The sequence below is a fragment of the Rhinoraja longicauda genome, chromosome 4, assembly GCF_053455715.1.
Source record: "Rhinoraja longicauda isolate Sanriku21f chromosome 4, sRhiLon1.1, whole genome shotgun sequence".
In the NCBI taxonomy this organism is placed as follows: domain Eukaryota; kingdom Metazoa; phylum Chordata; class Chondrichthyes; order Rajiformes; family Arhynchobatidae; genus Rhinoraja; species Rhinoraja longicauda.
This window is the reverse complement of record NC_135956.1, coordinates 50,904,925-50,930,071: the sequence shown is the minus strand read 5'-3', so window position 1 is coordinate 50,930,071 and position 25,147 is coordinate 50,904,925. Positions and strand designations below refer to the sequence as shown.

At 41.8% G+C, this 25,147-nt stretch overlaps 1 protein-coding gene across 1 annotated transcript in view; it reads right to left on the bottom strand.

Annotated features, from left to right (window-relative positions):
* The window catches only part of ofcc1 (orofacial cleft 1 candidate 1), a 189,265-nt gene extending 165,235 nt beyond the window's left edge, over positions 1-24,030 (bottom strand). Inside the window, exons 1-4 of the mRNA XM_078398428.1 lie at positions 23,977-24,030; positions 20,933-21,006; positions 16,258-16,375; positions 13,303-13,542 (exon numbers count right to left, since the gene is read on the bottom strand). Coding sequence (XP_078254554.1) covers positions 13,303-13,542; positions 16,258-16,375; positions 20,933-21,006; positions 23,977-24,030 — 486 coding nt within the window. The remainder of the gene's footprint in view (positions 1-13,302; positions 13,543-16,257; positions 16,376-20,932; positions 21,007-23,976) is intronic.
* Between the last annotated feature and the right edge of the window lie 1,117 nt (positions 24,031-25,147).

The window sequence follows — 25,147 nt, the reverse complement described above, 5'->3', positions numbered from 1 at the left end:
AGTTGTACCCCTAGGTCTCTCAATGTTACAGCACTCTCCAAGGCTCTGCCATTTACTGTGCTTGCTCTGCCCTGATTTAATTTGCCAAAATGCAATGCTTCATATATATTCAAGTTAAATTCCATCTACTATACTTTGGCCCACTTTCACTTTTGATCAGTTCTTTGACATACAGGTGATTATCATTGTGCTTTTTCTGGGGGGAGGGGAGCTGAACTTACAATGACTCATCTCATAAGTTCCTTATTAGCTATGAGGTTCTTTGGGACATCTTGAAAGGCACCTCTTTTGTGCAAATGAAGAAATCACTGGTATATACATTCCTTTGCATTAAATCTTCTTTCAATATCAAGCATTGTTGTAATGACAGACAAAGAAAACGTGTGCAAGCAAAAATTCTGTTTTATCACAAAACTGCAGAGGTAAATTTTACAACTACCCAGGTTATGAGCAGCTGACATTGCATACATATGAATGAGCATTTGTCAGACCATCGCCTGCGGAGCTGAAAACATCTTCTGCCGTGTGGGAATTCTGTTCACAACTGTATGTATACCTGGCTTATGAACTATTTGGGTTACAATGGTTCACGGAAACAGAACCCCATGGTAACTTGAGGAGGACTTGTACCAACAGGGCAAAAAGCTAAATTCAGGAACCCGCAAGCAAGAAGTTGAAATTATTGATCAATGAGGAAACCAATGCAGGAGCTGCTTTAAATCATTTGTTTTTAAAAACAAATTATTCTATTTATTCGGTTCTCTGACAAACAGTAAAAATTCATTAAAGCTGGATTATCAATGTGACAGGGAAATCATTTAATCTGACAAATTTCAAACATAGTTGCAAGACTGAATTAATTAAGTGTTCCATGTTTGATTGCAGTAGTAGTATTACTCCAGAGCTTGTTTTCAGGATGTGGTTAAAACAATTAAAATGCCTGGGTTTAATTAAAATCCTGCTGAATTACTTCAGCATGCACACTGGGTCTTTATCAGAAATTTAACAAAACATATGTGATGGTTAGCACGGAAGAAACAAATTCCTCTTTTGGAACAGACAGTAAAATCTCACACGGTTATGTAGTTTAATCCACATTGCTGTGTTTTATTGGACTGGACGCAAGCCCTTCATTCGGGTGATCAGTTCTCCTGAGCTCATCACCTGACAATGTGTCTGTCTTATCAAAAATTGAAAAATTGTAAAGCACTGAGGAAAGTGCTCAGCCCATCATGTCTGCGTTAGCTCAACATCAGAATTTACCCATCAGTCTTTCGCTTACTGCTCTTTCCCCACACATCTATAAATCCTTCCCACTTTTCCGAGTGTTATAATTAAATCTGCTTCTGCTACACTGTCCAGGTTTGCATTCTATATGATATTGTCTTCTTATGTCCTCTCCAACTCTATTTTAAATATCATTAATCTATGTTTTTGAAATACCAACTCTTTCGCCAGTACAAACATTGTTTCCAGCACCCTGCAATTTTAAGTACTGCTAATATGTAAGACTTTATTGTTCCACCGCATCTATCAGCGACCTACCTCAATGACTACAATCCAGTGGTCTACTGCAATGAACTGCTTCGAAAGAATGATTGTGACACAAATCAATTCCTGCTTCAGAAATGACCTGGGTCAGCTTCAATTTGACCACTGCCACAACAGGTCAACAGCAGATGCTATTTCACTGGTCTGATCTGGACCATATGGAAAACAAGAAAACATACGTCAGGCTGCAGTTCACTAATTGCAGTTCTGCATTTAACACCATTATCCCTTTCAAACATCACCAACCTTGAAGACCTGGGCCTCTTTACCTCTCTTTCCAACTATGTCCTCCGTTGCTTGTACTAAACACTCAATTTGCTTGGGGTCTACCATAATTCAGAATGGATTTTTGAAACTAAATATAATGTGCACATCTTATTGCATGCTGTGTTTAATCCTTGCAATCACAATACTATGTATCTCTCTGAAGTCATAGATTCCACATGTATTATCACCAACCTCATCAAAACCCATTAGAGATTTCATTGTGTAGCCTCCAATTCTTTCTGTACATAGTCCTTAAGTGTCTTTTAGCCAATTTATCTTCACACTTCTTCCCTAAATCCATTGTTTCACCACCAACTATGCTGCGATTTCTCACCCGAAAAAGGTTCTGCGGTTGTCATGTTTCCTCCGCATTCTAAGACATTCCCGAAGGATGGAGGAAGACTTGTTTCTACTCTTGTTGATTATGTTCTAAAATTGTCAGTGAGGCCAACGTGGGAACTGCAGGCCCTTCTTCAGATGGGATGAAGCTTGCTGAGGTGGTGAACTGGTGGGTAATTTGAGAGCTGCTCCTTTCCTTTCAGAGATTACTCTCCTAATGCATGAATTCTAGGTCTTCACTACCATTCCAAATGCTCCTTCTGCACTTCAAGAGGTCAAACCACTGTACTGAAACTGCGCTCCTCAAAATCACAAACGACATTCTCCTCTCCTCCGACGCTGGCAACCTCAACATCCTCATCCTACTTGACCTCAGCGCCGCCTTTGACACCATAAATCACTCCATTCTCCTCACCCGACTTGAAACCTCCCTTAACATCACCGGCACAGCCCTATCCTGGTTCAAATCTTACCTCTCTGACAGACACCAGTTCATCTCCATTAACAACTGTAAATCCCCCACCGCTCCCCTCCCCCAAGGTGTCCCCCAAGGCTCAGTCCTTGGCCCCCTCCTCTTCATCCTCTACCTGTTCCCCCTTGGTCAATTAATCCGCCGTCATGGTCTCAACTTCCACTGCTTCGCCGATGATATCCAGCTCCTCATCTCCACCAAGTCAATCTCCTCCACCACACACTCTACACTGACAAACTGCATTACTGAAATAAAATCTTGGCTTCAATCAAACTTCCTCAAACTCAATTGCAACAAATCTGAAATCATTATCATTGGTCCAAAAATGCTCACCAAATCCACCCAAAACTTCATCCTCAACATTGATGGTCTCCCAGTATCCACCTCACCTCACATCCGGAATCTTGGAATCATCCTTGATCAAACCCTCTCCTTCGACAAACACATCAAACACATCACAAAGACAGCCTTCTTCCACCTCAAAAACATTGCCCGTCTCCGTCCATCCCTCTCCTCCACAGCTGCAGAAACCCTCATCCACGCCTTCATCACCTCCCGTCTGGACTACTGCAACAGCCTCCTCTATGGCGCACCCTCAAAAATCATCAATAAACTTCAATACATTCAAAACTCCGCTGCCCGTCTACTCACACACACCTCGATCCGTGACCATATCACCCCCGTCCTTTATAAACTCCACTGGCTCCCCATCCCCCAGAGAATCCAGTACAAAATCCTCCTCATAACCTACAAAGCCCTCCATAACCTGGCCCCATCCTACCTGACCGACCTCCTCCACAGGCACACTCCCACCTGCACCCTCCGCTCTGCCGCTGCCAATCTCCTATCCCCCCACATCCGGACTAAACTCAGATCCTGGGGGGACAGGGCTTTCTCCATCGCTGCTCCCACCCTATGGAACTCACTACCCCAAACCGTTAGAGACTCCCCCACACTCACCACATTCAAAACATCGCTGAAGTCTCACCTGTTCAGTACTGCCTTCAACCACTGAAGGTCACCTCACCTTCTGTCTCCTTTCTCTGTTCATTTATTTATTTACTTATTTATCTATTTATTCATTTCCCCTATGTTCTCAAAATCTCTGTAAAGCGTCTTTGAGTATATGAAAAGCGCTATATAAATAAAATGTATTATTATTATTATTATTATGTGCCAAAGGTTCCAAGCAGACAATTAAATGTTGCATTTCATCAAGAGGGCTTTGAGGATATTCTCATTGCTTTTAAGACCATAAGACATAGGTGCAGAATTAGGTAATTAAGCCCATAGTCTACTCCACCATTCAATCATGTCTGATCTACTTTTCCTTCTCAACCCCATTCACCTGCCTTCTCCCAATAATCTTCGATGCCCTTGCTATTCAAGAGCCTATCAATCTCCACTTTAAAAATACTCAATATCTTGGCCTCCGTCAGCTGTCTGTTGCAATGAATTCCAGAGATTCAACACCCTCGAGCTAAAGAAATTCTTTCTTATCTCAATTATTTTCTTCTTTCTTTCTGGGGATCATTTCTTGTGATAGAGCTTAGAACAGATTGTCCCTTGCAGAAGTGTGGCATAGGGTGCATGAATGAGGCAACCTGTTTCACTGAGCCGACTGAGTGTAAATAGGACCTCAACACTTGACTTGGGAGAACTCGCTGACTTTGTTTCCCTTGCTCTTCCAGTGAATTTGGAGAATTTGGACTTTATTTGTAATGTTCTTTTCAGTTCCTTGAATTGTCTGCTGTAGGTAGACAGGGTCTCAAAAGCATATAAGCGAACAAATGTTACTTCTGCCTGGTTGACCATAAGTTTTGTGCCAGGTCATTAAGTCATAGAAAGATACACCACAGAAACCGGTCCTTCATCCCATCAATTCTACTTTAATTATCCAACCAACCTTTGCACAAATGCCTTTTTAATTTTCCCCATATTCCTCAAAATTCTACCATTCATATACTCACTGGGGTCAATTTACAGTTGCCAATTAACCCAGCAACCTAAATGTCTTTGGAGTGTTGGAGGAAACTAGAGCTGGCTGAGTAAAACCACATCGCCATTGGGAGAACATGTAAACTCCACCTGAACAGCACCCAATATGAGGACTGAACCTGGGTCTATGGCTGTGAGGCGGCAGTGCTATCGATCACAATGCTGGCACATTGAAGGCAACACGAGACGAAGTACAGGAAAGAGATTGAGAACCTTGACACCTGTTGTCGAGACATCACCTTTCTCTCAATGTCAGCAAAACAAAGGAGATAGTGATCAATTTCAGAAAGCGAAGAGGTACACATAGTTTGCATTGACGGCGCCGAAGTAGAGATGATTGAAAGCTTCAAATTCCTAGGAGTAAATATCACCAATAACTTCTCCTGCACCACCCATATTGAAGCAATGGCCAAGAAAGCACACCAACGACTCTACTTCCGTAGAAGGCTTAGAATGTTTGGCAAGTCCCCAACAACTCTCATCAACTTCTACAGATGCGCTGCAGAAAGCATTTTATCAGGATGCACTACAGCATGTTTTGGGAACAGCTCCATCCAAGACTGCAAGAAATTGCAGAGAATTGTGGGTGCAGCCCAGACCATCACACAAACCAACCTCCTTTCCCCTCCCTTCCATCGACTTCATTTACACCACATGCTGCCTCGGTAAGGCCACCAGCATAATCAAGGACGAGTCACATTCTGTTCACTTCTTCTGCACTCTCCCAGTGTGCAAAAGGTATAGACGTGTGAAAACGCACACCTCCAGATTCAGGGACAGTTTCTTCCCAGCTGCTGTGAGGCAACTGAACCATCCTACCAACAATTAGAGAATGGGCCTGAACTACTATCTACCTCATTGGAGACCCTCGGACTATTTTTGATCGGACTTTACTGGCTTTATCTTGCACTAAACATTACTCACGTTATTCCCTTATCATGTATCTGTACACTGTGGATGGCTCGATTGTAATCATGTATTCCTTTTCAACTGACTAGTTAGCATCCAACAAAAGCTTTGCACTGTACCTCGGTGCATGTGACAATAAACTAAACTCAAACTAAACTCAGGATATGATATTCTTCTATTAAAGTGGTGGCTGGCCAGATATGGGACGCTATCTACATTTTCCAGAGTTTTACTGTGAAACTTAATTTTTGGAAAAAGTGGGGTGCAACTGAGGTGATTTAGTAGAGAATCTTTTTCTTTGCAGACGTTGTATGTAAGGCCTGCTTTCTCTTAGGAAAGCAGCGGCAATGCTTTGGAGCTCAGCCTTTGAACGTAGGCAAACACAAGTCTGCATGTAGCAGCTGAACTACTGATGTTTGTGTAACCTTGGTTCTTGAGTGTACTCACTGCAGACTGAACAGCTGCAGGTTGAAATTTCAGAACTAAAGGAAAGTAGACATACACAGCGAAGAAGAAAAACTTTGCATGCAAATTTAATCAATCCATCAGAAAAGACAGCAGGTAGTGGAAGTGGCAAATAACCCAGAGACAAACCAAAAGTGATTGAAGCGTTTAAGTATCCCAAAGGGCAGAAAGAAACGTCATTCTCACATAAATATTTCAGTGCACATTTAAATATTCTTATGAAAATGACATGATTTTGTATAATTGCAAATATCTTATGGCACTGCTCACGGTAAGTCAATATTCTGTGAGAAGAGGTATTATGTCAAATTGTGTTATCGTGAATATTGATTTATTCATGTCACAGGCTTGGTAGTTTCTGATGGCATTTTTGGGCTCACCAGGATTTAAAGGTCTAGGATCGGTTGCACTCTGAAAAGTTTCTGTTTTTTCTGGGGACACTGGGAAAGATAGCGGGATTGAAGATATCTGCAATAAGTCCTGGAATATGGGAGACTTTAAGAGATACAGCATGGAAACAAGCCCTTCGAGCCACCGAGTCCGTGCTGACCAGTGATGACCCCATACACTAGCGCTATCCTACACACTAGGGACAAACCAAACCTTATGTCTTTGGAGTTTGAGAAGAAAACGAAGCACATGGAGAAAACACACCCAGTCACGGGAGAACGTACAAACTCCATATAGACAGCACATGTAGTCAGGATCTAACGCAGGTCTCTGGTGCTGTAATGCAGCAAATCTACCCCTGCACCACTGTGGGGAGATTATGGATTAAAATCCCAGGAAGTAAGGGAAAATGAATGGACAGGACCATAAGATCCATATCTATAACTTTCCTATTCAGGTACTGTCTGAATGTCTCTTAACATAGTAATTGTATCTGATTGCACCCCCTCCTCTGGCAGCAAGTCCCAGATCAACCACTCTTTGCGTGAAAAAAAAACGCCCCCTCAAAACCCTTTTTAAATTCCTTACTCTATACTTAAACCTATGCTCTGTTTTATCTACCCTAGGTATGGCTCTTATGATTTTATATACCTCTAACAGGTCATCCTCACTCAGCCTCTTACGCTCTGGGGAAAAAAGCCCAACACATCCAATCTTTCCCCATAAAGTCCTCCAATCCTGGTGCATATTATCAGAAAATTCTACGTAGGATCAAGACCTGAATATTCAATGAAGTACATTTTGACATGTCCATGTGATGACATAAGAAACACTGTACCACAACTAAAGCATATTATTCAGCCATCATTGTAAGCAGCAAATTCCCACAAACTGCACATAATAAAGGCTTTAATGATAGTGAGTGAGAGTTGAATAATGGCCACAATAACAGGATCGTGTGTTTTCTAAACATCCTACTAGATGTTTAAAAAAAACTACAATCAGATACATTGATACTGTCAACTCTTCCAGTCAATAACCTTTCACCAAAAACACGTTTCTTCATCATTCTGGTGAAGGTACAATGACTCAAAACATTGACAATCTTTCTCTCCCGATAGATACCCTGTCTGACCTGCCATGAGTGACCCGAGTGATTTTGGCATTTGCTGTTTTTGTTTCATATTGATCTGGTATTTCCCATCCTCTACTGTGCTGAGGCCAGGCACCAGCTCTCAGAACCTCCTCATACCTACCACTTGACCATGACGCCACAGATAAACATCAGGCCATCACCTCCAGCGATCTCCCCTCCACAGCTTGCAACTTTATCTATTCTGAGCCCCATTATGCCTGCTTCAATCTCCTCCTCAAATCTAAAAGCAGATCTACCTAAGCAGACCCTTTATTTCTGCCTGCTCATGCCTCACTGAACTTAACTCCACATACCTTGATTCCATCTTAACCCCCTTGTCCAGTCCCTTCCCACCTACATCACAGACACCTCCACACCCTTTAATTCTTCAATATCTTTCAGTTTCTACACCCCTATTACCTCATCTTTACCATGGACATCCAATCCCCTTACACCTCCATCCTCCACCAGGAAGGTCTCAAGGCTCTCCAATTCTTCCTTGAACAAAGACCCAATCAATTTCCCTCTACTAGCACTCTCCTCCACCTGGCGGAACTTATCCTCACCCTCAACAACTTCTCTTTCAACTCCTCTCACTTTATGCCAGTTACACAAACTGGCCTTGTACCAGAAGCACACTGGCACCATGCCCCAACTCTTTCTCCTCTTCATTGACGACAGCACCGGGAGGTGCCTCATGCACCCATGCAGAACTAGTTGATCTCATCACTAACGTCCACCCTGCCCTCAAATTCACCTCGACTATCTCTGACACCTTTCTCCCCTTTCTTAATCTCTCTGCTTCCATCACAGGGGACAAACTATCGACTGAAGATAGACCACAAAAAGCTGGACTAACTCAGCGGGTCAAACAGCATCTCTGGAGAAAAGGAATAGGTGATGTTTCGGGTCGAGACCCTTCACCAGCTTGAAGTAGGGTCTCGACACAAAACGCCACCTACTCCTTTTCTCCAGAGGTGCTGTCCCACCCGCTGTTTTACTCCAGTTTTTTGTGTCTATCTCCGGTTTAAACCAGCATCTGCAGTTCTTTCCTATACCAACTATCGACTGATATTTACTACCAACCGACCGACTCCCAGTCATCTGGACTACATTGCCTCCCACCTGCTTCTTGCAAACACATTATCCCTACTCAAAATTCCTCCGTCTCCGCCACATCTGCTCCCAAGAAGCGGCTTTGCATTCAGACATCCGAGATGTCCTCTTTGTTTAGTAAACCTGGTTTCCCCCATGCTATCATAGATAGATCCCTCACCCAACTCTCCTCTGTGGCTAATTGTATTGTTCTCACCCCCCCCCCCCCCCCTCCCTCCAGACAGAATAGGGATAGGGTTCCCCTGGTCCTCACCTTTCACCCCCCCAGCAAGTCTCCACATCCAACACATCCTCCAACATTTCCGTCACCTCCAACGTGATCCCACCACCAGTCACAACCTCCCATCTCCATCCCTTTCCGCCTTTCAGAGACTGCTCCCTCCACAATTCCTTAGTTCACTCATCCCTTTGCACTCAAAGAACCCCATCCCCAGATAATTTCCCTTGCAACCGCAGTAGATGTAACACCTGTCCCTATATCGCCTTCCTCACCTCCATCCAGGGACCTAAGCAGTCCTTTCAGGTGAGACAGAGGTTCACGTGCAACTCCTCTAACCTCAACTACTGCATCTGGTGTTCTCAATATGGCCTGCTGTACATCGACGAACCAAGCATAAACTTGGTGACCATTTCACCGAACACTTGCACTTACTTTCCTACCCAATCTCTTGGTTGCTAACCATTTTAACTTCACTTCCCATTCCCATAATTGACCTTTCTGTCCTGGGCCTCATTCATTGCCAGAGTGAGGCCACACGCAAACTGGAGGAACAACGCCTCATATTCCGCTTAAGTAACTTTATAGCTCAACAGTACAAACATTGAATTCTCTGATTTTAGGTAAATTCTTACAACATTCCTCCCCCCTTTCTCCCCACTCCCCCATGCCCCCCCCCCCCCTTCCTTGTGCCCCACCAAAACTTCACCTATTTTCCACTCCCTCTCTATCTGTATTTCTTCCTCTGATTTAACCATTCACAACTCTTCAATCCTTTGGTCTCACAGCTTTATCATATCATATCATATCATATATATACAGCCGGAAACAGGCCTTTTCGGCCCACCACGTCCGTGCCGCCCAACGATCCCCGTACATTAACACTATCCTACACCCACTAGGGACAATTTTTACATTTACCCAGCCAATTAACCTACATACACAAATGTACACAAATGGTTTACATTTGTGGCCTTTAATCACCCATCTGCCTATCAAAACTAGACAGATATTGTCCTATCTCACCTGCTTTCACCTATTACCTGCAATGCTTTATCCTCCCCTTCCTCTCTTTTAGCTTTCTTCCCCCTCCCCCACCCCCCCTTCTCTCCAATCCGTTTGGAAGATCCCGACACGATAAGCCACCTTCCCGTGTTCTCCAGGGATATTGCCTGACCCAATGAGTTACTCCAGCATATTGTGTCTTCTTTTTGGAAACCAGCATCTGCAGTCCCTTGCTTCTCCAAATAGTGCCATTTGCGTAGTTATTTATAGGGTCTATACTGGGTATAATTACTTTGCTTTCCTTCATAATTGTGCCAGGGGATCTTTTATAATGTACTAGACCAAGTGAACCCATTGGGCCCAAACCTCTCCTGCATTGGTGCAGCATCCTCTCCTGCCCCCCTCCCCTCTCCCTCCATCCCCCCTCCCCTCCCCTCCCCCTCCATCCCCCTCAACCCCCCTTATCCTCCCTCCTCCCCATTCCCTCACTCTCCCCCTCCTTCCCTCGCCCCTCCCTAGGAGATAGATTTAAACTTTAAAATGTGAATAACTTTAAAAATATAACACCAATTTCAATGAAACTTCTTCCATTAGCACCAAAGGGACGACGGTGAGTAAGGTGGGCCTAAAATTGTCGCGCTATCGTGTACCGTTTTGGCTGTAGTTCAGGAACAAACAAACAAACAAGAGTTTTAGTATATAGATGGGGATCTTTTACATCAGGTGGGGACTCCATTCAGTATCGCCTCCAAAGGACAGCACTTCCTCAAGTCAACACTGAAAAGGCAGCCTGCAAATACAGGAAAAGCAAAGGAGAGAAAGCAGCAATAGTTCGTTTTGCAGAGTAACCCCAAAAGAGGAGGGTAGCAGCACCTATCGGATTGCTTCTTCAAAGAGTGGGCAGAGATGCAATGATCCCAATGGGCTTTGCTTTATCAATCTATGCTTCTGCAAAATAACAATACAGTGAAAGTGATAAACCTGAGAGTACGTGCTCAGTGACTGACGTTGTACACCATGGTAGTAGCGTAAAAATGTCATTGGATATATCTCACTCCTGCTCAAATGGATAAACTAATAATCTGTAATGCATATAAAATTAATTCAAGATGCACAATTGCATAAAATTTAGAATCAGCAGTTAAATTCACAATTCCTGGTGAGGCTGAACTAATTTCAGAATAATTATTTTGTACAATTCCATGCATATTTTATATGGTTTATACAGGAATATTCCAGTATTTTTTAAAATATTGATTTGATAGATCACTGCTTCCAACTAATGCCATTTCCTCAAAAATCAAAGTGCTGGTAGAACTCTGTGGGTCAGGCATCATCTTTGGAGGGAAATTAGGAGACAATGTTTCGAGTTGGGACCCTTCTTGAGTTTGAAGAAGGGTCTCAACCTGAAACATCATCTTCACAGATGCTGCCTGAGCTGCTGAGTTCCTCCAACACTACTTTTTACTCAAGATGTCAGAATCTGCTTCTCGTGTATACAATGCATTTCTTGACACATTATTTTATAGGCTTCCCATCTTTATCTAACTGTGTCTAAGGAGAAAAAAACTCCAGGTGAAGTGCGGCATTGCAGGGAGTTGTGGATGTAGCCCTGTCCCTCACACAAACAAGCCTCCCCCTCATCAACTAATCTGCACTTTATGCTACCTTGCGAATATAGTCAACACAATCAAGGAACATTTTCACCTCAGTTGCTCCCCCCTCACAATGGTCAGAAGATACAAAACCTTAAAAACACATAACACCTGACGCTCGACCACGACAATGTGGTTGAATTTAATGCTCATTGAAATGACCTAGCATGTCACTCCGTTCAAAATTAATTAGGGATGAGCCGCAAATGCCGACCTTGTCAGTTGTGTCAACACCATATAAGTAAAACAGTAGACACTCTCTTTCCAATAAACTGTGGATTACAAGCAAACACTACTGTAAGTGCTACAGTATGTGCCAATTAATGCAATTAGTTGTTGCATTCCCAAATAATTTATACAGAAAATGCAAAATATACTTTTGATCATAATTTCTTGCGATTTGCAATTTCTTTCCATTTGATCGCTTTGTTTAATCTTTCCACCGTTAACGTGTAGACAGTGAGAAAGTCGAGACCATGAGCAGACACTCTCATCACCCTCCACATAATCAGGTCATTGCACTGTCCACTGATTCAAAAATCTTCCCTGAAACGATCTCAGAGGCAACATTGTTGATTGTATAGTGCACTATTACTGACTGGGGTTTAATTAATTTCCCTGTAACTAGATAAAAACCAATATGCTCCTGCAGAACTTTATTGGCCTGGTCTATTCTTCTTCACCAGTGTTCAACTCATTGCAATGGACAGCTTACCCCATCAATATAGCCTAAGACTCCACCAGACTCCTACACTGAGGTTGAGAAGTGTGCAGTCCCAACTGTTCCATTGCCAAAATAATCAATTCAAGTTGAGTGCTAATAGAAACACAAGCAAGTTATAACTCCAAGAGAAGCCATGCGATTTGAGTTCTTTCAAGCAAGCAATTCATCTTAGTTAGCAGGACACAATAACAGAAGCAATAGACCATTCCGCCCCACGTTCCAATTCTACCATTCAATTAAATCATGTTTTTCATATTTCTTTATTCCATAGAAAGAGGCTTTTTAGCCAATTGAATCCATGGTGGCTCTCAGAGTATTTAGACTTTTAAACTTTAGAAAAAGGCCGTTCTGCCCGCCGAGACTGTGCCAACCAGCAATCACTGCATACTGCGATCACTAGGCATATCCTACACTCCAGGGACAATTCACAATTTTACCAAAGCCAATTAAACTACAAACCTGAACATCATTGGAGTGTGGGAGGAACCGGAGCACCCAGAGAAAACCCACGTGGTCACAGAATGTACAGACACCGTACAGATAGCACCCATGTCAGGATTGAATCGGGTCTCTGGTGCTATAAGGCAGCAGCTCTACCGTTGCGCCACTGTACCGCATCATTTGCACCAATCAGATTCCCACATTTAACACTCAGCAATCTATTCTCCCAATTCCAGCCCCCCACCGATTCTCCCACCATCTACCTGCACTAAGTATAAATTAACAGCAGCCAATTAATCTACCAGAACATCGCTGGGATGAGAAAGATCATCAGAGCACCCAAGTGAAACATTGTTAAAGTGTGCAAAATCCACACAGAGGGCACCCAAGATCAGGATGGAACCTGGGTGGCTGGATGTGTGCAGGGGCAGCACTGATGCCTGATGCTGTGCCAATGACAGCATGATCCTTTATTTCAGCACCACTTTCCTGCACTAAATCATATCTATTGACTCCCTTACTATCCAATAATCTATTGATCTTTGTCTTAAACATAGAACATACCACTAACAAGGAAGAGTTTTCCAACAGTAAACACTTGAAGATAACAATACTTACCACAGCGATGCTTTGATTAAAATTTATTTCAACGTTATAGAAGTTGCCATCATGGTAGACTGGTGAAGTTGCCTCTGCCCAGTGCTGATGCTGTGAATTAGACCAGCGCAGAGGGAAGCCCCCAAGCTGACTGAGCAGGGAAACTTTGAGGATGTACCGTCCTTTAGGTAGTTTGTCCTTTACGCCCCGTAGACATCTCAGTTGGATATCCGCTGGCTGAGGAGTCCCAGACCATTCAACCTAAATACAATGCTTTTGGTAAAAACACTTCTACAGCACAGAAGACCAAACACCATGACACAATATTCAAAAATCCAATGCACATCCATGTAAAATCCCTCTCCCTCATTTTTAGAGAATTGGGGAATTTTAGCAATGAAGAAAGATTCAATAGGCAGGTAAATAAATAGTAGATGGGATCAATATCGGCATGGTACATTGACATGGTAAGCCAAAGAGCCTGTTTATGTACTATACAACTATGTCACAGGGTTACTTTCCTTGGAAGAGAACGCTAGAATTTAATTGAGATGCGAGGATCATGGAGTGGAGAGGAAGAACAACCTAATGACCCATTCAGACCCGGTCTGAAGAAGGGTCTCAACCCGAAACGTCACCCATTCCTTCTCTCCCGAGATGCTGCCTGACTTGCTGAGTTACTCCAGCATTTTGTGAATAAATCGATTTGTGCACTGTGCTTCTCATATTTGGTAATGAATATTGAAGTTTCTCACCCAGAATATATTCTGTACCCATTCTACCCTTTCTCCACTAGCAAAGACTGACCTGCTGGGTATTTCTTACAACTCTGCATTTCTCAGCTTTATATGTGCAGGAAAATAACTGCAGATGCTAGTACAAAGCGAAGGTATCACAAAATGCTGGAGTAACTCAGCGGGTCAGTCAGCATCTCTGGAGAGAAGGAATGGGTGAGGTTTCGGGTCGAGACCCTTCTTCAGACAGATGTCAGGGGGGGCGGGACAAAGAAAGGATATAGGTGGAGACAGGAAGACAGTGGGAGAACTGGGAAGGGGGAGGGGAAGAGAGGGACAGAGGAGCTATCTAAAGTTAGTCAATGTTCATACTGCTGGGCTGCAAGCTGCCCAGGCAAAATATGAGGTGCTGTTCCTCCAATTTGCGGTGGGCCTCACTATGACACTGGAGGAGGCCCATGACAGAAAGGTCAGACTGGGAGTGGGAGGGGGAGTTGAAATGCTCAGCCACCGGGAGATCCGGTTGGTTAAGGCGGACTGAGCGAAGCTTTATATGTTCCTTTCTTTGTGTTCTTTCCAACTTCTCTCATAAACCCATCAATTAGATGGCTTCTTCAATAACTTATCAACATAGCAACCCCAGCCTCAGCCAAAGATATTGCTTCTTGTCCATCCAGTATGGCCCATACTCCATGCAACTTCCCAGCCTTATTGAATAGTCATAGTCATGGTCATAGAGTGATACAGCGTGGAAACCGGCCCGTCGGCCCAGCTACAATAGTCACATCTGCCCGCATTTGGTCCATATTCCTCCAAACCTATTCAATCCAGTCTTCAAACTTAAGTGTTAAATCCACTTTTTTACCCAATGAATGCTGCCTGATCTGTTGAGGTTTACTGTTTTTGTTTTGCAAACTTCATAATGTAAGTCACTTAGCTGGGAGTGGCAGCAATTGGAATACACAAAAATAGGAGCTGGAGCAGGCTACTCAACCCCTTAAGCCTGTCCTACTATTCAATATGATCATGGCTGCCCTGCCCCAGGCCTTATCTCCTCTTCTGTGCCGGTTCCTCATAGCCCTCAATTCCCTGATCTTTGAAAATTGCATCTATTTTCTCTTTAAATATCCCCAGTGATCTAGCCTCCACAACCCTCTGGGGTAGAAAAGCAGTATACCCATGAGACTATCAAAATCAAACCCTAAATATGTTACAAGCAATTACTCTCCTTTGGAAAAAAAGGCTTTTACAGCATGTGTCTTTGAAAACCTGCTCCAAATTTTCTCCTTCATATGTTGGGTAAAGAATATTGTTTCACTATGTAATCATTTCCTTCCAGGATTTCATGGACAATTCATGGGATGTGTTTCCCGAAGCTGGTTTGGATTTTATGCAGTATTAGTTCACACATTTAAAGGTCACAAATTGTAAATTTCAGCAAGAAATCATCTGCAACTTCCAAATCCTTTTGTGCACTGGAGTCTCATTTTTAAAGCACTGAGCGACGTCAATTATCTTCATTCTAATTGCAAAATTTTAATTAACGGAGAAAAAAAAATCCAAGTTTTATATTTTGCTTGCTGAAACCCAAAATTAACATTATATGAAAAATGGAGGTAATCTTTATTTAAAACCTCTAGGCAGGATTACTGGTGCAGGCAGTCTAAGGATATTAAACACATTGTAAATTAAACATCCCCAACAAATTTTGTGCGAAAATATATTTGGATAATTTTGCATGCCAAATATGACATTTTATTTTATTTCTTCTCCCCCCCTCCCCTACTCCCAGCAACCTCCCATCACCCACAGTTGTCCTAAGTTCAGAATTATATAAATGAAGATCTTGTCTTGCACCAATAGAATTGCTATGCATGGCAAGATTGCCATTGCTTCTCTGGCTGTACTGGATGTTTCAAGACGGGAAACCATAAAAAAAAATCTTTATCTCTCTGAAACACAGCAATTTGGAAGATTATCGAATGGTGACTGGGGGGCAGAAATGCCAGTCTGAGAAATTATACCACAATCTCTCTTGCATTTACAACCTTCCTCAAAGCAAGCTGTCACCCTGGTAGGAAAGGTTGATGGAGGATTCATTACATCTCCAGGCACGTCTCATTTGCGAGGCGACTGATATGCTCCTCATTTGTGAAAGGTTTCACTCGACCCAGCCCTGGCGCTGCACTGAGGAAAAAGGGTGTCTTAAAGGTACAGCCGAGCCTTGGTGTTTTCCCCTTACCTTCCAGTGACGCTCTTGCATGCCATCGTCTTGGTGGTTGACCTCAGTCAGATCACCGTACAGAGCTCGAACCTCACCACCGCGGCTTTCAAGAGTTTTGAGTAACTGGTTTTCTGCACTGCAATGCAATGTATTCATTTTATATTGAATCCATAACTTCTAGAAATTAATTTTATATTATTATTAGTAGGATGTGTATTGTATTAATGATTTTTTTTTTACATAATTACTCTGACTACATAAATGCATTATGCATTTCAACCTTTCTGAATTCAGTACATTGAGACATAATCATTTACTTCGTCAAGTTTAATCCAAAATGCTATGCAGACAAATAACAATACCAACTTGCATACAGTATGATCCACTGAAGCACTGCTCAGATGAGTTACTGCTTTACATGTTATGGTGGTTTGGCCAGGACAAAGAATCTCCCTGTTCTCTTATTTTTAATATATTTTGCACTTAAATTAAATACACCAAATACACCAATTAACGCCAAAAATGTTACATTAGAAATGTATTGGGCTTAATAAAACATTCTTCTAGTTAATACTGTTAACCATCATTAATTTGTAAACCAACAGGATCTTTAGGCTCTCTATAGATGTGCACTTTAATGCAGAAAGGTTGAAGCGACTGTTAGTGATTCAACACTCCTCCAATGCAAACAAGGGAAGAAGTTGAATTTAACCATTTATAAACTATACGGAGTCTGAAGAAGAGACACAACTCAAAACAGTGTTTCCCTCAATAGATGCTGTCTGACCCGCTGAGTTCCTCCAGCACATTGTTTTTTGCTCAGGGTTCCAGCATCTGCAGTTTCTTGTGTGCCAGCCTTGCTATATACCCTGAAAATGTTCATCTGTGCATAAGTGGGCATTTCCTGGCCTTAATTACTAGCTGACAACCTCTCTGACCCTTCCACCCAATTTTGTGTTTGTGCATTGTAATTAGCTCAGATTTATATTTTAAAATACAAGGGATCTTAAAAAATATGACATTTCAACTTTTATCTGAAAGGTCATTATTTAGCACCATAAATATTGCTTAAAACAGTTCAATAAAAATATAGGACACTAAATGCTGGAGTAACTCAGCGGGTCAGGCAACATCTCTGGAGAAGATGGAGAGGTGACGTTTCGGTTCGGGACTCTTCTTCAGAAACAATACAGTACATGGCAGGGTTGGTTAATAAATGGCCCAAAACATCCCTATCCATGTTCTTCAGAGATGCTGCCTGACCGCTGAGTTGCTCCAGTACTTTGTGTCCTTTTTTGTAAACCAGCATCTGCAGCTCTTTGTTTCTACATCAATAAAAATGTATTTTTGTTTGCTAGTTTTTGCATTCTGCTCATATTATTTATTATGATTGGCTCTTCTGAAGCTTAATTATAATGTAGGTAATGGATGCTGGTGGTGCCACTCAGCTGAGGTTTAGCAACCAACACCAGTAATGCAGAAGTTCTTGCTAAGGAGATCATTAGGTCTTTGAGAGTAGTTTTAGGACATAGAACTTAGAACAGTACAGCACAAAAACAGGTCCTTCTGCCCACAATGTCTGTGCAGAATATGATGCCAAATGCCTATCTAAAAGTCTTTTAAATGCCACTCACATATCTACTTCAACCACCACCCCTGCTAACATGTTACAGGCACTCACCACAACCAATTTGCACTGCACATCTCCTTTAAACTTTGCCCCTCTTAACTTAAACCTATGCTCTAGTATTTGATTTTCCCATCATGGGAAAAATATTCTGACTGTCTACCCTATCAATGCCTCTCATAATTTTACATACTTTTATCAGGTCTCCATGCAACCTCTGGCGTTCCAGAGAAAACAATCCAAATCTGTCCAACCTTTCCCTATATCTTATACTCTTAATCCAGGCATTATTCATAAAATTCCTCTGCACCCTTTCCAAAGGCTCCACATCCTTCCTGTATTGGGGTGACTAGAACATTCCAAATGAGACCTAACCAACGTCCTGCAAAGCTGCATCATGACTTCCTGATTCATATACTCATTGTCCTGACCTATGAAAGTAAGCATACCTGATGCCTTCTTTATCACTCTATCTACTTTCTTCAAACTCATTGATTTGCTACTAACTGAAAATCCAGGCCCTGGTTAAAGAACTGAAAGGAAGTTTCACTTAGAGGGCATGCCAAATGAAACCAGCTGACAGTTAATTTACAAAAGAAATTTAACCTAAATAAAAAGAGAAAATTGCAATGTGTTATCCTGTAATTCATAGTTTTGACCATGGAAATTTTAAAATGTTCAGGAAAAAATTCCAGCTTAAAAAGGCTGGAATATTATTATTAAAAGGAACTTTACAGCACAATATACTGAATAGAGACTATGGGATTTATTGGGGTGTTTCTTTCAATGGGGCAATTTCCAATAAGCCAATCCACAATTCCTTTGTGCTCATCAAAGTAATAGTTTCAGTAGGCATTTTATTTGGAGGGGGGGGGGGGGGAGAAAGGTAATCATTGAGACTAACTTGGCAACCATTGGACTTTTTTCCTGAACATCTCAGATGCTACAAGTAGCTTCCAACCACAACTGTTGGACAAATATCGAGTGGGTTCTAACACAATTGCAGAGAGCGGAACCAATAATCAAACAAAAATCAACACCAAACCACATTACAGCACAGTCAAAAACTTACTCAAGCAGATATAAAGAAAGCCTTGAAAGTTTGTGCGGAATTAGGAGTGGGTGCATATTCCAGATTTTAGGTCAACGGCTACCAAAGAGGGAATAATTAATTACAGCATCAATCAAGAGGCCTGAATTAGAGAAACATGTGTTGCTCAGAAAGATATAGAAGACAGAGATAGGGAGAGTCGAGACATGAAAACCAGGCGAAATATTTTATAAACAAAGTAATAAATAATGAGGAGCCAGTGTCATCAACAAACTCTGGGCTGTTGGGTGAATGGATTTGGTACAGCATTAATTGTAATTTCAGACGGTTACCCCTCTGGTCACAAAGGAGAAATGCTCAAGCATGTATCTGTAACATGTACAGTGCATTCAGAAAGTATTCAGAACCCTTCACTTTTTCCACGTTTTGTTACGTTACAGTCTTATTTTAAAATGGATTAAATTCATTCTTTTTTCATCAATCTGCACACAATACCCCATAATAAAAAAGCGAAAACAGGTGTTTAGAAATGTTTGCAAAGTAATTAAAAATAACTGAAGTATCACATTTACATAAGTATTCACACCCTTTACGCAGTACTTTGTTGAGGCACCTTTGGCAGCGATTACAGCCTCAAGTCTTCTTGGGTATGACGCTACAAGCTTGGCACACCTGTATTTGGGTAATTTCTCCCTTTCTTCTCTGCAGATCGTCTCAAGCTCTGTCAGGATGGGGTGCGTCAATGCACAGCTATTTTCAGGTCCCTCCAGAGATGTTCGATCGGGTTCAAGTCCGGGCTCTGGCTGGGCCACTCAAGGACATTCACAAACTTGACACAAAGCCACTCCTGCGTTGTCTTGGTTGTGTGCTTAGGGTCGTTGTCCTGTTGGAAGGTGAACCTCTGCCCCAGTCTGAGGTCCAGAACGCTCTGGAGCAGGTTTTCATCAAGGATCTCTCTGTACTTTGCTCCGTTCATCTTTCCCTCGATCTGTGACCCTTCCCCAGATCTGTGGCTCAACACAATCCTGTCTCGGAGGTCTACGGACAATTCCTTCGTCTTCATGGCTTGGTTTTTGCTCTGACAAGCACTGTCAACTGTGGGACCTTATATAGACAGATGTGTGCCTTTCCAAATCATGTCCAATCAATTTAATTTACCACTGGTGGACTCCAATCAAGTGGTAGAAAAATCTTAAGGATAATCAATGGAAACAGGATGAACATAAGCTCAATTTTGAGTGTCATAGCAAAGGGTCTGAATACTTATGTAAATGTGATATTTCAGTTATTTCTTTTCAATTACATTTCAAAAATTTCTAAGCACTGTTTTCACTTCTTCATTCTGGGTTATTGTGTGTAGATTGATGATTATTTTTTTTTTTAATCCATTTTAAAATAAGGCTGTAACGTAACAAAATGTAGAAAAGGTGATGGGGTCTGAATACTTTCTGATTGCACTGTATATTAGCATTGTAAGTGTGTCCACATACAAATGCGTGAAATAAACCAATGTGATCATAATCACTATGTCAGTTTCCATTTCCAATGTAATTAACACCAGATTCTCAAAGGCAACAAAATTTACCTGAATACTGCAAGAGACTATTATTTCAACTATCTTAATTGAATTATCTAAAGCAATAAAGCAGGCAATAAAAAAGGAACAATTTTTCAGCAATACTTTGGCTGCAAAGTAGTTTATATTTATTAATGAAGATTTATTTTAAGAGTTCATTGTTTTAATAAGAGTTTCAGAAATAAAATTCTGTGCAACAATAAAGAATTCATTGTACTTCTAGCCATCTTTACACATACTTTCATCACGCTCACAGATGCATAATGCATTTGTGAGCACGTGCATGTGTACACACAGAAACACAGATGCATTCAAACACAAATGCTTGTAAGCAGACCTGCACATATATACATGTGACACACATTCATACATTTGTACACAGGCTCATGCGTAAGCAAGCACACCCACCCAGACCTGGTGTGTTGCAGGATAGACTTACTTCTGGAAAGCTGCGCGAAGACTTGCCTGGAGAAACTCTGACTGTTGTGAGTTGATCTCTTGAGGCTTCCCACTCTGAACAAAACAGAATTCAGTATAGATTGGGGGACCATTTCACCAGGAGAAAAAGTGAAATCCCACGCAGCTGAAGAATGCATGGGAAACACAGAGACAGGCAATAGCTTTTGCAATTTACAGGCTAATTTACTACGTTTTCTACCCCATTGATCCTACTCTCCTACTTTTCATACGCCTCATAAAATCCATCTCATTGACCCAGTTCAAATATTACCTTATGTAGGTTGTTAAATATTGTTTGAATTTGTGTCCTGTATTATATTAGAGGCCAGCTACTGGATGAACTCAGCAGGACAGACAGCATCTGTGGAAGGAAGTTGATAAATGATGTTTTGGTGTGGGACCCTTTTTCAGGCTGATGGAATAGAAGGAGGGAAGCTGGTAGAAAGAGGTGAGTAGAAAGTATGGGGGGGGGGCAAAGAGAGGGCAAGTGATAGTTCCCTGACCAGCTGAATTTCTCCAGCAGTTTGTTTTTTGCTCGTGCTTCCAGCATCTGCAGTCTCTAAAGGCACCATATCAATGTTCCTTCATAACTGATTTTTGATGCGCCCTTTAGAAAATAATCGTTAGCAAAATTGGAAGACCTCTGTGGAGAGTGCCATGATTTTGGCATACCCACCTTTCCTGCTAAGATAAGTGGCCAGATTTACAGGCGGCAGGTAGAAAGTGGGCCCTCACGAGATTATCTTAAACGGAGCATCTTGGTTGGCATGATGAATTGGGCCAAAGGGCCTGTTTCAGTGCTGTATATCTCTATGGCTCAAAATATGGAATCACAAAGCAGGGATTTTCCCTTGAATCATTGATGATAAAAGCCAAGTACAACATCTTTAAAGAATAAATTAATATATATGTGGGTATGACATGTACTTGAGATTTTGGTAATGTATTAATGTTGAAACAGCACGATATGTCCTGAAATCAGTTCAATTTTCAACTGAGTTTCTTCAATTCAAATTTATCAAAAGAGTAAAACGCAACTGACAAATTATGTGGATGATACACAGCAATTCTTAAAAATGGAAACATATGCACATACTTAATACATGCTTTAAAAATCAAAACCAAAACCACCCACATGCACTAGAGTGCAGCCGAGATGTAATGCGAAAATCAGTAAATACACTTTATCCTGACATTTTAATGTAGCTACAAATCTGTACAGTACATGGAAATGCTTAATATTTAAGCTGCTTTCAGCAAATAAAGCACATCACTAAAGCAATGTATTAATAAAGTAGGTGTAATAATGGTAATTTAACATAATTTGTATGACTATGCTTTTATTGTGTTAAACAGTTTCTATGCACATGTTGACTCACAATGAATTCTGAATCTATTTTCGCTTCAGCAATGAAAGTAGCAGTAAACATTAACCCCACTCATTCTGTTAACCATTACTCTGCCAATGGGATGAAAAACAATTCTTACATGCCCACGGAAACTAAACTGAGTTACCTTGGCTCAGGTCAAGAATCTAAAGATCTGAGGAGAATTGTTTTAGCCAGAGAGTGGTCAGAGTCTGACGCACACTGCCTGAGGAGGAAGTGGAAGCAAGTATTCTCCCAATACTTACAAATGATCTGAACAAGCACTTGAATCATCATGGCCTACAAGGTTACAGACCTGTTGCCACTACATGAGCAAGCATGGACATGATGAGCTGAAAGGCCTATTTCTGTCCTGCACAGTTCTGTAACATTGTACTTCCAAAGGTCAGTAATTGAATTTTATTTTAAAAACTCAAATGTCTATCTAAAATAAAGATAGAAAATGCTAGAAACACACATTTAGTCAGGCAGCATGTGTGGAAAGTGAAACAGAAAGAATGTTTCAGATTGAAGACCCCGTGAGAACTGGGAAAGAGCAAACTGTTTCATTTTAAGTTGTAGAGAGGATGAAGGTGGGATGGATAGGACAGGTGAGGCCAGGATTATAAACTGATGACAACGCCATCTGGTTGATAGATTAGTGCAGACAAACAGGCAGACAGACAAACAGGCAGACAGACACAGACAGGCAGACACAGACAGACAGACAGGCAGACACAGACAGACAGACACAGACAGGTAGACAGACACAGACAGGCAGGCAGGAGATAAACAGGCAGACAAATAGGCAAACAGAGGTAGAGAAAGAGACAGAAAAAGACAGAGAGACAGAGAGACAGAGGGACAGAGGGACAGAGGGACAGAGAGACAGAGAGACAGAGAGACAGAGAGACAGAGAGACAGAGAGACAGAGAGACAGAGAGACAGAGAGACAGAGAGACAGAGAGAAAACAAACAAAGGAACATGTAAAATGTGTAGAATGCTGGTCACAGTCCAACAAATGCCCAGCAGATCAGACAATGTTAACGGAGAGAGTACAGTGAAGTAAATATCTGGCCATTATCGTGTTCTGCTTGCGGATGCTTATAGTGCATGGTGAGACCAGGCTGAGGGGAATTCAAATTCCTAATATCTTGGCTATATTTATCTCCTAGAAAAAAGCAGGCATTATGATTATCTCTGGATAAACAACATGACTAAAGGCAACAGCATTTCAAGTAGTTGGTGCACAATTCTAACGACCCTTGATAGTGACAGCGCAGGTAGATAATAATAATAATAATAATAATGCATTACATTTATATAGCGCTTTTCATATACTCAAAGATGCTTTACAGGGATTGAGAGAACATAGGGAAATGAATAAATAGATAAATAAGTAAATAAGTAAACGAACAGATAAGATAAGATGGTTAAGCAGGCATTCGGGATATTGGCTTTTATTAACTAGGGCATTGAATGTAACTGATCGTTCACCCCAGCTCTCCAGATGTAGCACCCAGCCCAAAGTTTTTTCATCCATCACCTGGACTGGGAACTGGGTCTCTGTTCGTTCCTATACAAATGGCTCCTACACTTCCTCATCAGCAGACCCCAATCAGTAAAAATTGGCAACAACACTTCTTCCTCAATGACCATCAGCACAAGGTCACCTTTGGCTGTGTGCTCAGTCACCTGCTCCATGACCATGTCGACAGACACAACTCCACAATAATCAATAGTGCAATAAATTATCAGTAATACTAGGAAATCAGACCATCATAGTGCAAACTGAAGTACATAATGCAACCTAAATGAAGTTCATGGTAGATCATTTGCTGAGTCAGGCTTGTGGTTAGGGTTGTGTAGTGCAGTGCAAGAGTCTTGATGGTACTATACTGGTAATATAGATGACCCAACTCCTTAAATTTGGCAGTAATGTTATTGTTGAACAAATAACAGGTAACAATGAATCAACGCATAGGAGGGAGATTGATAATCTGATAAAATGGTGCCAGAATAGCAACCTTGCTTTCAACGTTAACAAGACCAAGGAGCTGATTGTTGACTTCAGGGAGGCATTTCAAGGCACAATACAGATACCATCTGCAAATTCCTCCACATTCAATGTCCGGATAAACAAACCTAGACCAGTATCCTTTCCCAGGCCAGCATCCCCATCATCAAAGCTCCAACAGCACTCAACCAGATCCAGTGGACAGGTCACATTATCTGCATACCTGACACGAGACAGTGTTATCCAAATTCCATCACCGCAGAAGACTGCCAGGAAACAAAGGAAATATTTCAAGAAAGTTCTCAAAGTCTTCTTGAAAAAAATCAACAGCAGCCATGGGCTGTTGGAATCTTTGGCCCATGATCAATCAAAATGGAGAAGGAGCACCTGGAAAGGGCACTGGGCACCTCAGTGGCCAACTGGAGAGGACAGCAAGAGTTCAGCAGAGCCCATGCTGCCTATCCACATTCCCCATCCAGCACCACATCCCACCAGTGACAAGATCTGCTGGCCCCACAAAGAACATTTCAGCCACCTTGGAGACTTGGAATGGAAGCAAACCTTCCTCAACCCTGAAGGATTGGCAAAGAAAGAAGAAGAAACCTTTACAAACAGGCTGGTTGCTTTTCCTACCATCTGCTTTAACTATCTTTAACTTAAAATGTTAAAATTTACTGAAAATGTTGTGCCTTTATTCAAGAAGGGCTGCAGGGCAAATGCTGGGAACTATAGGCCAGTCAGCTTAACACCTGTAGTTGGAAAGATACTAGAGGTTTTGTACGTGGGAGAACTTGTCTCACAAATCTGATT